The sequence below is a fragment of the Marmota marmota genome, unplaced genomic scaffold (assembly GCF_001458135.2).
Source record: "Marmota marmota marmota unplaced genomic scaffold, marMar, whole genome shotgun sequence".
Classification (NCBI taxonomy): domain Eukaryota; kingdom Metazoa; phylum Chordata; class Mammalia; order Rodentia; family Sciuridae; genus Marmota; species Marmota marmota.
Window position 1 is genome coordinate 9,693,771 of NW_025999925.1, and position 14,456 is coordinate 9,708,226.

General features: G+C 36.2%; 1 protein-coding gene and 1 pseudogene across 4 annotated transcripts in view; one reads left to right on the top strand and one right to left on the bottom strand.

The window, feature by feature from the left end:
• Window positions 1–144: 144 nt before the first annotated feature.
• LOC107152332 (V-type proton ATPase subunit S1-like protein) overlaps window positions 145–14,456 on the top strand; it is a 40,487-nt gene continuing 26,175 nt past the window's right edge. Inside the window, exons 1-3 of one of the 4 annotated variants that reach the window (XM_048800234.1) lie at window positions 145–301; window positions 11,435–11,487; window positions 11,571–11,630. In XM_048800234.1, the coding sequence (XP_048656191.1) occupies window positions 11,435–11,487; window positions 11,571–11,630 (113 nt within the window). In that variant the 5' untranslated portion in view covers window positions 145–301. Of the gene's footprint in view, window positions 806–11,434; window positions 11,631–11,816; window positions 12,118–14,456 lie in introns of those variants that run through there. The other 3 variants (XM_048800233.1, XM_048800236.1, XM_048800235.1) reach the window with 3 other exon arrangements.
• On the bottom strand, window positions 1,951–2,273 carry LOC125615796 (annotated as a pseudogene).

A 14,456-nucleotide genomic window follows, 5' to 3' on the forward strand; every position in this document is an offset into this window, starting at 1 on the left:
CAGAACCTGCGTCTTGTTTGGTTCTGATGAAATTCACAGATACGTAATTTGCATCATTATTTCTTTTTCAGGTGAATGCCAGGGACAGGGGGAACGCGAACTACCCATCCCAGAACCCCGTGCGCGACGTCCGCGGGCTGCGCAGGCGCTCTCCGTAAATCCACCGGCCCGGGCTTGGCACGTCAGGGTCGCAGGCGGGTCGGGCTGCTGTCTTGTGGTTTTGTGTGGTGGAGTGGAACCCATCAGAATACAGCTTAGAAAATTAGAATCCTGAATTTAAATCACAGTCAAAAGCAGCATAGTAAGTTGTAAAATTTAGTGAGGCAACGTGGCATAGTAATTAAATCCAAGTTTTGGAGTTAGACTGGGCCTTAAACCTGAAAGCTGTCATTTATTGGTTGTGCGTCCTTGGGCTATTCATTTAATTAACTCTTTAAACCTCTTATTTTCCCTTTAGAATGAAGTAAATATTAGAGGTATCTGTTATATTGGCATACTCAACAAGTTTTTTAAAAAATGTTTTTCTATGCACCAGGGTATGGCAGTAAAGATTTCTAATCATGTAAAGTTAATACTCTAGGTGTGAGGGAACAGGTATCTAAGTACATTTAAAAATAATCTAAAGGAAAGTCAAGACTTTGGTCTGAGGGTGGGGTCTCCCCCAGGAGAATGACTAAAAACTCAAGTCCCACCCTGATGGGATCCAGGGGATGTGGTCATGGATGTTTACAGTGTGCTTTTCACAGGACATTTCTTTATCCTATGCTTAAGCGTCTAACTTTGTGACCAGATGCCCCGTTTACAGGTAGGTGTTACTGAGAGACACTTTAACTCTTGTTGGACCTGTGTCCAATTTATTCCTAGTAAGATAGCCACTCTAGGAAATCCCTGACAGGAAAAGAAATTAGGTTTGGATATGTCAGGTCAGATTCAGGAAGCAGCACAACAAAACAGGAAATGGGGTAAAGCAATCAATTTTATACCTTATAGATCCCAGAAAGAAGAGGGCAGCATACCTCACAGGACCAACAGGGGAGGAGAGAATCCATCTGGGATGCACTCAGCCAGTGGGTGGGGAGCAAGAGGGGAAGAGGACCTGTGTGACTAAACCCTTTAGTGGGTTCTAGGGTGTTACTCCAGCCTAAGTCTGGAGGAATTCCAGCTGGTGGGTTCAAAGTGAGCTGGATGAGTTAGTTCTGTGAGATCTTCTGTGACTGAAAGGAGGTCAGTGTGGTGGATCTATGTAGTCCATGTAGAGTGTTGGGGTCAGTAAGAGGAGTTAGATTGTATGTAGCTATCCTATAAGGGTTCCTAGAAGGTATTGGTATAAGGTAGATCCTAGATTGATTACAGTGGGGAACTTGGAAGAAGTAGAGAAATGAAAAATAAGCCCTGCTTCTGGTATCAGCAAGTCTAACTCCAAATTCAAAATGAATGCTGAGGCAACATAAAATTATTGGAATTCTCTATAGCTATTGGTTGGATACCTTTGCTGTTATCTAATATATGTCTGTGTAAATAAACCTCAAACACTGCTTGAGCTGCATGCCACAAGTTTTGTTAGGTTTTAGTTTTAATTCAGCTCAAAATATTTACTGACTTCCTCTCAATTTCCCTTTTGACCATGGATCATTTAGACATATGTTGATTTTTAAACATTAGGGATTTTTTTAGATATGTTATTGATTTCTGGCTTAATTTTATTATGGTGTAATAACTTGTTTGTTTGTTTGTTTTGCTTTTTAACTTTGTTCCACGCAAATTTATTTAACATAACAAAATCTTATATGCAAAGTGACCTGGACCTGCTACTTCAAAATAGGATTCTTTCTTACTAATATCCTGATAGGTTGGTTAAAAAGCACCTTGCTCTAAAATAAATAAAAAAGTACCCAATTCACATTAAATGAATGGTCCAATTTTTGGAATTAAAGTAGTTTTATCAAGTAATTAACATAGGTGGAATTGAGTCCCTGTTACAGTCTGCTGGAGAACTGTTGAGAGACACCAAGAGGCCATTTTGTGCACTGCCATCATAATGGCACCATATGTCTGGGTTATAATATTTCCATTATTTGATTCTAGGCAAACCACAGGAATATCAGTATGGTCAGAGGTTCGGTTTGCTTGCTGGATAACAACATATATCACCCTTGCATCTGACAGGGTCTGGCAACCACCTAGATTAAATCCTTGTGAATCTGCACACAACTCCAACAATGGACTGATTTTTTCATTGTATCCTCCAAATGCTGCTTCAAAGTTGCCCCCATCCCATCTAATATCCACCCTAGCACAGGACCCAGGGGTGTGTCATACTTTTTTTTGATTGAAAACTTTTTCCTTGGCATTTACTGTGTGGCCCAGCATATGGTCACTGTGGGGGAATTTTCCACATAAACTTGAAAGTATATTCTGCTAATGTTTGGTGGAATGTTCTGTAAATACTTAAGGTTGTTGATAGGGCTGTTGAGATCTTCTGTATCATATATTCAGAATGATAGTGACATCAGGTGGAGAGACTGGATTATAGTTGAATGTTGGGTTATGGTTTATTTTCTGTAGAGGGTTTAATTATTACATTATAAATACAAAAGAAGTCCCACAAATAAGGCATGAACCAATGGTCATTTTGTGTCATGAACCAAGGATAATTATTATTATAGGAAAGAAAAGAAAAAAAGGATTTAATTTTTGTTTCTTGAAACTTTGAATTTTGGGGCTGGGATTGTGGCTTAGTAGTAAAGTGCTTGCCTAGCATGTGCAAGGCACTGGGTTCAATTCTCAGCACCACGTATAAATAAATAAATAAGTAAATAAATAAAATGAAGGTCCATTGACAGCTAAAAAAATATTTTAAAAAAGAAATTTTGAATTTCTTATTTTCATTTTCTGGTGAAGAATTTGTTACTACTTATCATTGTGACACATAAATATAATCCCAATGAATCAGAGTTGAGGTAGAAAGATCGAAAGTTTGAGGTCAGCATCAGCAACTTAGTAAGATTCTGTCTCAAATTAAACAAATACATAAATAATGATAATAATAAAGGACTTGGGATATAACTCAGTGGTACAGTGCCCCTGGGTTCAATCTCCAGTGCTAAAAAGAAAGAACTTATTACTTAAATTGAGAAGTGAAAGTAGGAGGGATTATCTTTTGATTATGGGCTTTAAATTTCTCAAAAAGAGCCCTTAGACAAGAGTCAGCTTGAAGAGTTAAGGGGGAAGAAAGAAGGCCTCAATGGCTAAAGAATAGTAAACTCTTTAGACATTGGTAGGAAAGTAGAGGAATGTGAAGCTAAAGAGGTAGGCAGGGCCAATTCATGTCCAACCTGTAGGCCAGGATAAGGGTTTGAATTTGATTCTGAGTTTGAGAGGCCATTAGAAGGCTTCAAGTGACAGGGTGACAAGATCTAATCTACATTTTAAAAACGATCACTGTGCCTGCTGTGGAAGAACACCTGTAGGAGGCAATAACCTCCTTATTGAATAACCTTCAGGTTATTCAAAAAGGGCTGTCCTAATAGTACAGTTGAGAGATTTTAGGTAGCATTGGAGATGAAGACATGCCATAGGTTCAGAATATATTTTAGAGTTATATCATGAAGAAAAGCAAAATCATTGCCATCATCATCATCATCATCACCACCATCACCATCTCTAATATGCACTAAGTGCTGTTTTGATGATAGGCATGGGATTACTAAGTGTCACACATGCAGACTTTCTTTAAATCCTCAAAATAATCTCTATGTGGTAGATTGCCCCACTTTATAAAGAGGAAACTGAGACTTTAAAAAGTTAGCTTATGTGGACTGAGGTTGTGGCTCAGCGGTAGAGTGCCCACCTAGCACATGGGAGGCCCTGGGTTCCATCCTCAGCACCACATAAAAATAAATAAAATAAAGGTATTGTGTCCAACTATAACTAAAAAAAATATTTTAAAAAGTTAGCTTATTTAACCAGAATACATTTGTTGATTTTCACATTAGTATAAGGCAGACTTTTGATTTTTAGGTTTAGAAAAATAAGTAAATGGGACACAAAATAGATGGAAGACTGTTTTTCCGCCAATGAAATACCAGGAAATTAAATTAAATACCAGGAAAATGAGGGGTTTATAGTTGTTAAGATAAAGATATTTTTATTGTAAATTGCAATCTGATATCTTTGGATGACTAAAGTTGTATGGAAAGGAAGAGATGCTCTGTTACAAATGAATCCTCTTTGGTAACTCTTGCAGTGTTTGGGAGTGGGAGCAGAAAGAACAGTTTACCCTCTTTTATGGTAATTTTTTTTTTTCCAAGCAGAAGGAGTTCAGTTAGTGAAACTCCTGGTTTCTGTCTGTCACTTATTCCATGCCAGGTGAGGAGGGGTGGTATCTGAGGTAAATTTAGGAATAATAGTCTGGACATGTTCAGCTTTTTCCTTTTTGAGATCCAGGTTGCCCACAGAGCACACTTCTTTCTGGTTTCTTCACTGGAGTTCCTCCATAGGCTTCCATGTCTGCCTTCTTAGGGTGGAAGCTCAATTACAGTTCATTTTGTTTCTACCCACTAAGTTTTTCAGATATTCTGGCCTTTCATAGTAGTGTAGGGAGTATTTCAGCTTATGTTTGTTACCCTGGTCTTATTTCTCAGTTGAGTAGCACTCAGGGGAGATAGAGGGGTGTTTTTATTTCATTTCACAGAAACACCCTCTCCTCCAACTAAGAAGAAAGAATGACTTTCATAAATCTGATGGTGAGATTTAGGTCAAAGGTGATGCTGATTCTTTATGTTATACTGGGGAGAAGTCTGCTTTTTTGGGAAGAAGAGCCAAAGATTTTAACAATGCTGACAATATATTGGATCATTTAGTATGGTTAGAAATGATTCCTACTGCTTTAGCTATAAAAATTGAGGCAGCAGTTGCTATGGAGATTTGACAAGTTAAAATAACAGCTTTAAGTGAGAATAAAGAAGCAGTGAGAGTAAGACCTATGATTACATGCTCTGTATAACTACTAGTGATGAATGTTGAGTGCTTCGTTTTACCTGATTAAATTATTAAACACATTTTTTCTTTATTCAAAATGAATGGGATTTCTTATTCTGTCAATCGAGTCACTGTTTGATACAGTGATTATTTCTTCTCAGATCTACTCCAAGGTGGAACTAAAGAAATAAATGTGTGTTGCCATATAATCTTAATAATATTCAGGCCTGATATTTAAAAATCCTGTTATTATAATTAAACCTCTGGGTAGGATCTAGGGATAATTGACAAAACTGTTCTTTTATGCCCTTTGTGAAATTCCTGGAAGAGAGCTATAATTTTAATATGCATTTTAGACGTTATTCTCCAGGTGTTCCCTAGCTTGATGGAGAACCAAACAAAGGAAAATAGGCTTCTATTTCAGTAGGGACCTTTGAATTATAAGAAAAGAAAGACAATTTTCCTAACTGCAATGGAAAGTTAAATTTTAGCATCTCTTTCCTTGGAGATATTTAAAATTGAGTAGATGAACCAAATCTGTGCTGAGTTCAGTGATGTCCTGTTGTTCTTTGGTGATGGGGAGGCGACTGTTTCAGCTGTTGCATGCCACAGTAAGATAAAGATTTACCATGATTATTTCTAGAGTATTTAAAAATATTTAAATTATTATGATATATACATATAAAACTACCAGTAAATATTCATGAATTTGGGCATTTTATATCATTAAGATTATGTTATTTAAAGGACTTTATGTAAGACAAGATTTTTTTTTTTCTCTTGAAAGAAAAAAGAACAAGAGGAAAAGGAAGGAAATAAAGAAGAAAATTGGAAGTAGGGGGTTCTGGGATTATAAGGTTACACAAAACGAAATAGTAATTTTTCTACTGATTTAAAACAATTGCTTCTTGATCATGGTGGTTCTAGCAGCCATTACTAATTCTGAGGTAGCTACAAGGAATGAATCTGTAGCCAGTTCAAACACAAGGTCATTTTACATACTGTGATAGAATGTGCTCATGTGCACATGAATTTTAAAATTTCCTTGGATGACTTTTAAGTTAAAATTCCAATTTTAATTGTTAATCATTTAGAAAATACCATCTTGAACTTTTTATCACATAGTTGTGTACAATGTTCTCCTTGAAATAAAACGTGCCAGTTAATTTATGTCCAAGGAAACCATTATGCTCTTGTTAGAAATGGAGGCCTCATGGCTGAGAAGTAGCTCAGTGGTAGAGTGCTTGCCTGTCATGCTGGATTTTGATCTCTAGTACTGGAGGAAAAAAATAATAATAAAAAAGAAGGCCTGAAATACAGGGTAGCATCACATAACATATATTTCCAAACTGAGTTTTATTTCAGTGATTTTTTTTTTTAGTTATAAATGGACAGATGCCTTTATTTTATTTATTTCTATGCCGTGCTGGGGATAGATCCTAGTGCCTCACTCATGCCATGCAGGTGCTCTGCTGCTGAGCTACAGCCCTAGACCCCAGATTTCAGTGAATTTAAACTCTAGTTTCTATCTCAGTTGAGTTAGAGACCTTGCTGGTTTTGTGTGAGAACATTTTTTAGGGTAGTGGAAGCCTTTTCCTTTCTAGGGACCAGGTCTCTGAGGCTACTCCTGATCTTGGAGCTTCCCTTCCTACTTCCCTCTGTCACCACATTAAATATATCATTTTGCAAATTCTTCCAATAAAGGCTCTTTTGCAGTGCAAATAGCGCAAACACAATCAGAGTCTCTTGTCTACTTGCCTCTTTGTCCCCTTTATTTAATCATTCATTGCCTGGAATGAGATGGGACTGACCTCAAGGAACTTCATTGGTAAACATCCCAAAGGTGTTATCACAGTAATTATATGTTTACATTTCTCTACATTACTGGACTGAGAGCTTCTTTTGGACGAGAAATATGTTTTATTGTTGTTGAGATCCTTATAGTAATTGATCTTTCAGTTATGATTAAAAAACTAAAAATTCAGGCCCTGGGAGTCACAGCCATATAGCATGAAGTGGGAATTAAGTATGTGGCATTTGTATAGGTTCATTCATTTATCCTGTGAATTTTATTGGGTACCAACTTGAGCTCTAGATGTATATTACTCAATTAGACACAGTCCCTGCCTGCATGGAGTAAGCCTTCTGATAAGGAAACAATATAAATAAGTAAACAAAAAATTAAATGTCTAAGTGCAAATTTTGATATATGATTTTGATGGAAATTATGCTGAAAGTGAAGCGAATACAGGGAGAAATAGGAGTGAGGTGATTCCCACAGAGGAAACGGCATGTGCACAGTTGCTGAGGTGCAAAGAAAACTTGTGTTGAAGGTACTGAGAAGCAGAGTGCAAGTAGGTGTGCCTGGAATGCTGGTCAGGAGGAGATCCTAGCATCAAAGGAGTGAGAGAGGTCACAGGGGGCCATGTCATGCAGGTAGATTTGGATTTTGAGTCACTGTGCAAAGATTATTATCAATTATTTAAACATTTGGCAGTTTTCAAAAATTATAGTTTTTGGTTGAGAACATTGGATAGAGACTGTGCTCTTAATAGATGCTTCTTAAAGTATGTATTAGTTTCTTAAATTAGGTTAATTTTTTTCTGTGAATTATGGAAAGATAAATTTTTGATATTTATTCAAATTTTCAGGGAACGTTAATTTAGTAATATATGGTAAATCAGAAAATGAAGCAAACCTGAGTTCTTTTTAGTTGAGAAGAAGGCAGCATGAATATACAATTTCCTTTTCTTTCATGGAGACTATTGAGGAAAAGTTTTCCTTATGCCTCTACATTTTCTGCATATGTTGTGAATGAGCCACTTGCTGTTCTTTGTTCTGGATATCTTTTGTTGATATAACAAATAGCCTTGAAAGGTAAAAATGGTGCCTCCTTCTGTAGCAAATAGATCCATTTATATATAACCTTGGAAAACAGAAATAGTGATTTCCCCCAGAGCAAAGGGCAAGTAGTCAGTCTTGCTAAATATTATCAAAGACTGGGGTTCTTTGAGCACTGTTTTCTCTCCTGAAATGAATCTCACTGTCTATAAAGGCATCCACCAGGGCCTACTTGGGCAAGGAGAGCTGACACACATACTGATGCTCATGCAGCTCCCTGTGTGGTGATTAATAAAGTCCTTTGTCTCTGACCCAGGAGGCCTATGTCTTCTGCCAGTATCCATAACTATTAACTTACAAATGCTTAAGGTCTCAAACTCTTCACAGTTCCCTGCAAATTCCTCAGCAATCTAGGGCAGTTTATGCCCTAGTGTTTTTCAGTCTTGAAGATATTCACTTAGCATTTTTTTTTTTTTGTCACTGCCTTTCTCCTCCAAAGTCACAAGATGAACTATTTTCAGACAATCACATCTTAAGTGTGATTTCTGTTCTAAAATACATGTGTGAAACCTGCTATCTATTAATTATTCTGCTTTGAATATGCTTAACCAAATGGGAGAATTTTTCAGCAACAAAAAGAATGCTACACTAAAATTTTAGGGTCATCAAAACATATGATACTCGATTTGAAATTTAAAAATTTATGTGTATGTATTTGAAAACATTACCCAAGCATATTTTAATGAAAAATTCTTACATGATAACCTCTAAGAGATTAACACAATGGTTTTTCAGCTGTGGTGGAGCCACCATTATCACATGCGGGATGGCCTTGGCTTCTCGCCTCCTCCTTACCAGGGATTTGAAGAGCAGGCACCACCTGCAATACCCAGTGAGGCAAGGTACTGCTCTAGCAGCTGGAAATGTTCTGTATTTACACTGTTTAAACCAGTACCATGAGCCACACATGTGGCTAGCCACTCAACATTTGAAATTGGGCTAGTCCAAAATGAGGACTGTTGTAAGTTTAAATTATGTACCAGATTACGACCTGGGGAAGAAAAGTAATGTAAAATATCATTAACAACTCTTAAAATTGAGAAGGTTTAAAATGGTAATATTTTAGATAGGTCAAATAAAAATAGTACTAAGTTAATTTCAGGTATATTTTTACTTTCAATGTGGCTCCCAGAAAGTTTTAAATTCCATATATTGTGTGGTTATAGATTTTTGTTACTTAAAAGGCAGTTCTTAGGCCAGCATCAACAGCATGCAGCTCATCAGAAACTTAGAATCCCACACCCTACCCAGACTTACTGCATCAGAATGTGTATTCCAATAAAACCCATGAGATATGTATGTACATTATAGTTTGAGTAGGAGTTTCCTAAGACTGGTAGTGCCAGATAAGACATCCAGTTAAATTTACTTTTCAGATAAACAATACGATTTAAATATAGTATGTCTCAAATATTGCATGAGACATGTAAGAGAGCCCCTGTAGGATTAAAAGCCTCAATCGCCCCAATTTCCTGATATATTGTTTTTCTGCAACTGAGCTTCCTCATGCTAAGAATGGAAACCCAAGAACTGGCCTCAAAGCCTGGGCAGGTGCCAGCAAGGGTTGAAAAACTAGAACTATAATACATTCTCTGACTAATACTGACTAGCTAAATCTGCATATGTATATTTCCTGCCTTTTGTCTGTCTGTATACCCTTTCCACCCTTTCCTCTTACAAAAGCTGTTTGCACCCCTGAACCCTCCAGAGATGGAGATTTGAAGCAGAAAAGGTCTCCTCTATCTTCCTTGGCTTTTAGTAAACCTATTTTCTTCCATCAGCCTCTGTCTCCTGAGTTTTGCAGTTGGGTGGCAAGCAGCAGAACGTGCAATTCTGGTAGCAGACTACTGATATTAAAATTATGTGTTTTCCTGAAATTCAAATTTAACTGTGCATTCTGCAGTTTATCTGCCAACGATAGCTAAGACTAAATTTCTCCTGTCCAGGCCTTGGTTTAATACTTGAAATTCCTCAGATTTAGGAAAGGATCATAGATAAAAGGATAGGTGGAAAGTAGAAGTTGGGAGATGAGAGGACAAAGGGAAGAAAAGGATGTATGAGGGAAAGTAAGAATAAAAAGGACATGGAAAGACCACATTTAAGACCAGCTTTTCAGTTTTATAATTTTTATTAGGAACTTTCCCCCTTATTCCTGCATTCGTCTACATTCCTCAGTCACTGTGGTTTTTTCTCTTCATTTTCTGATGGGGCCCCTGTTGTCCATGAGGAGAAGATAGCGAGGAGGGGGAACAAAAATCTTCTTGAGCAAATCCCAACCTTCCTATAATCCATCACCTCTCTGAAATTGATTTACAAAAAAGCCCTTATCAGAATGACTGTCACTAAGAATACAAAATAATAAATAGTAATAATAAATGCTGGAGATGGTGTGAAGGAAAAGGAATCCTTATGTACTGTTGGTGGGAATATGATTTAGTGTAGCCACTATGGAAACCAACTTGGAGGTTCCTCAAAAAACTAAAAATAGAACTATCATATGATTCAGCTGTACAATTCCTGGATATATACCCAAAGTAATTAAAGTCAGCATATTATAAATATACCTGCATTTCCACTATCACCTGCATGCCTTCATATGAATTATCATGGCATAATTCGTAACAGGTAAATTATGAATTAGTTAGTCTAGGTGCCCATCAGAGGAGGAATGGATAAAGAAAATAGGTTAACATATTAACATGGTGCATACCAATAATCCCAGCAGCTTGGTAGGCTGAGGCTGTAGAAGTGCAAGTTGGAAACCAGCCCAGGCAACATAGTGAGAAACTGTCTCAAAAAAAAAGAGTGGAGGGGTGGTATTGGGGATGTAGTTCAGTGGTAGAGTGTCCCTGTGTTCAATACCCAAGTACCACAACAAGAAAATATATACACATAATGGAGTATTATTCAACCACAAAGAAGAATGAAGTCACATCATTTGCAGGAACATGGGTGGAACTGGAAATAGTAATATTAAGCAAAATAAGTCAACCAAAGACAAGTTGACTTTCTTTCATATACGATATATTTGGAAAAAAGACAACCAAAAGTAGCAGAAGAGGAAGGGGATCAGGGGGAACAGGAGAGAGAAGAGCAAGGGAGAGTAGTAACAGGGAGGTGGCTATGATCAAGGTATGGTATTTGGATGTAGAAGTATGCCACAATTAAAACCTTTATTTTATATAATTAAAATGCACTAATGAAAAAAATCTCAGGGGAAATAAGTGTCCCTTTCAGCTACCAGTACTTTATCATTAATGAGATAAAGGTCACTAGGTGATAAAATTGCTGCCACTTCTATTTGGAAGACTTTCTTTATTGTGGCATTTTAATTGTAGTTTTCTAAAATGTAAAATAACCGATAAAGTTTGAGTCCTATTGGGTCCTATTTTTGAAAGCTTCTTAAGCCGGTCTGGTGCAAGTAAACATCAGTCAGTAACAATGGGTGTTCTTTATTTAGCTAAGCACTGAAGAAGAGGCTTTCATCTAGGATTGATTGATTCTATTTAAGGTTCACAACAATTCTTTAAGTATTCTTGTACCCATTCCACAGATGAAGAAACAAGGATTTGGAGGGAAAACCACTTGCCTGGTTTTAGACAACTGGTAAGTCCCCAGCTGGGTGTGCAGTTGGCTGGTGTCTGACTCCAAAGCCAGTGCTCTTCAACACTCCCTTCAATGCCTCTCAGCAGGTGGAGAGTTAGGAATTCAACAGCAAACCTTGAACTAGAACATATATGTAAATATAGGTAAGTTCCAGAGATTTTTTTAAACTGATTTAGTCACCTGAAAGATGCATGTAAAAATATATACTTTATAGATTTTATGTGACAGTATCAAAACAATGCAACTTTCTGAAAAGATCTTATCTGACATATTTTCTCTTAAAAAATTCCTTCCTAATAATCATTCAATGAGATGAGTAATTAAAAATCTAAATATTGGTTTCATTCTGTACTCTAAAGTAAGCATTATTAGGTCCCTCCCTCTGCCTTCCCCCACATAATACATCCTGGGGAAAGCTGTCCTTTTATTGGTTGAATATGCTATCAGTTACAAAGCATGAAAAGTACTGCTTCTGCTCTGTTTGCATTATGAATTAACAGATGTGCTTGGTTTGAAGAAACTGATTCATTCCTTGATGGGAAGAAAAATCTTGTTTAGTTTTTCACTTCTTTTTCTATGTATGGGATTTTCACTAACTTTGGACCAGATATTTACCAGGAAGAATGTAAGGTGAGCATTTATACATCTTTTAATGAAATGCATTTGTGAACTTCAATGCAAGTCTGACATGAGATGGTACTGTTATTTCTTTAAATGTCAAATATCTATATTTGTTTATGGTTCAAAATTGATAAACTAGCTACTAAATGGTTCAAAATGAAGAGCTAGCTACTAAAATTATCAAACTGGAGTTTATAATTAAGATTAAAAATAATCTTTATTATAAGAGACAAGGATTATTTATTCATAATACTCAAGAAGCATTGTAATACATGTGCAAGTATATGTCTATCAGAAAATGTTTCCTTAAATCAGTGTTCAGGTTTCTTTTATACTTATAAGTAAATGTTAATTTCATAATTTCTCCTGTTATTCTGTGGGAAGTAAGAAAAAATATAAAATCTCAGAAATATATAACATGTCCCTTAAAGAAAAGGTATTAAATAATTTTAACTGGTCTGAGATGGTAATTGTGTATGATACACAGTATTTCTAATTAACTAGCACAATTTCTATTTCTCCTCTTGTTGTCACTTTGGTTTCTTTCCATACTGTATGAGGGAGCACATAGAAGTTTATCTATAATAAAAGAATATTTGGAATCTGAATAGCAGTTAATTTATGTTAGGTCTCCCAATTTTTCATTATGTGCTGTTTCAACAAAAGCACCAGGGAATTTAGTGTGAACACAAAGCATACCAGCAAGCAGAGTGGTCTAGAAAAACTTGTCTTAAAGAATTCTTAAGTCAGCAGCAGATAAAAGCTGTAAGGATAGGCATCTTAAATTGTTTTTACCCCTTTTTTTTCCTGAATTAATTGGTATCTTCCTTCAGGTTTGCTTTTAAATAGTGAATGACTTATTTTCCTTAGGTGGTTAGTTTAATAATGTTTAATCACCAAGTTTATACAGAAATGACTGATCTGTGTATTACAGTGGAAAAGAATTATAAAAACCCGGGCTGGGTTGTAGCTCAGTGCTTGCCTAGCACGTATGAAACACTAGGTTTGATCCTCAGCACCACATTAAAATAAATAAATAAATAAAGGCATTATGTCCATCTATAACTAAAAAAAAAGAATTATAAAAATCCTATTCTGTTTTTAAGGCAAGGTTAACAGATTTAAATAATCTTAGCTGCAGAAGCTTTAGATATTAAAAATTGTATAAATCAATTATCATTCAAGTCTAATATGGGATTTTAATTCATTATAAAGCTCAGATATCTCTTGATTGCTGTTTCATGAATTTTCTTTCAAATCATGGATCTGAAATAAAAAATATCTTTCAACTCAAAATACTATTCAAGATTTAAAAGTCTTTAGGAAGGATGAGCTTGATACAGCTTTCCTTAAGCTTAGAGAGAATGCATGTCACCATTCTTACTTTTCACATTCCTTCCTCATGCTGGGTTTATTCTGGAATCAAAAGGAAACTGTGTGATCTTGTATTTTCCACCTTGATTTCAGAGCTTATTAATTTGTTTGGTTGTTCCTGCATGTAACACATTTTAAAAATACTTTGTACTTTTCATTAGCTAGGCACTATACTAGTCTCTGGGTCTTTAGTGAAGACCAAAATAGGCAAAGTCCCTGCCCTCATAGACTAAGACTAGTGAAGAGATGCTCATTAATCAAGTGATAAATATAATTATTAATAAACATGGAAATGTGTTGTGAGGAAAAAATATGGGAAGCTCTGAGCACATAAAATGATATCTGAACTAGTGTGAGAAGTTAGAAACCATTTTCCTGAGGAACAGATATTTGAGTTGTGATTGGGAGAATAGGTAGAAAATAACAGGATGATGCAGAACATTGCAGATAGAGAACAGCATGTTTTAAGGCTTTTATGAGGAAAGAAAGAAACATGGGACCTGAAGAAAGGTAGTGTAGCTGGAGCAGAGAGAAAAGAGAAGAGGTAAACTGAGGTAAGTACAGTTGGCAGGTTGAGGACTTCGAGCCTGTAAGTCATGGTGGGAGTGTGACTTTTGTTCTCAGAAGGAACACAGTAGAGCTGCCTCATTGTCACATTCACCTGCATGAAGGCATATTGCACTCACTGCTACAAATCTAAGATGCTTGATTACCTTTCTAATGCTGTAGAGATCCTTTTTACTGGAAAAGGGTTTAAATAGTTTCTGCTGTGGTTCAGAGATTATATAGTAATAGGAAAATGTACATGTATTTTGTTTGGCTTGAGATAATGGTTTCCAGTAAAACCTCATTAATTCAGACTTAGAGGTGTGTGTAAAGCCTATCTGGATTACAGCTTGTTTTAGAAAGTCTAACAGCATTATTATATCCATTATTATTGGATGTTCAGACCAGAAACATTGAAACAACAGTGA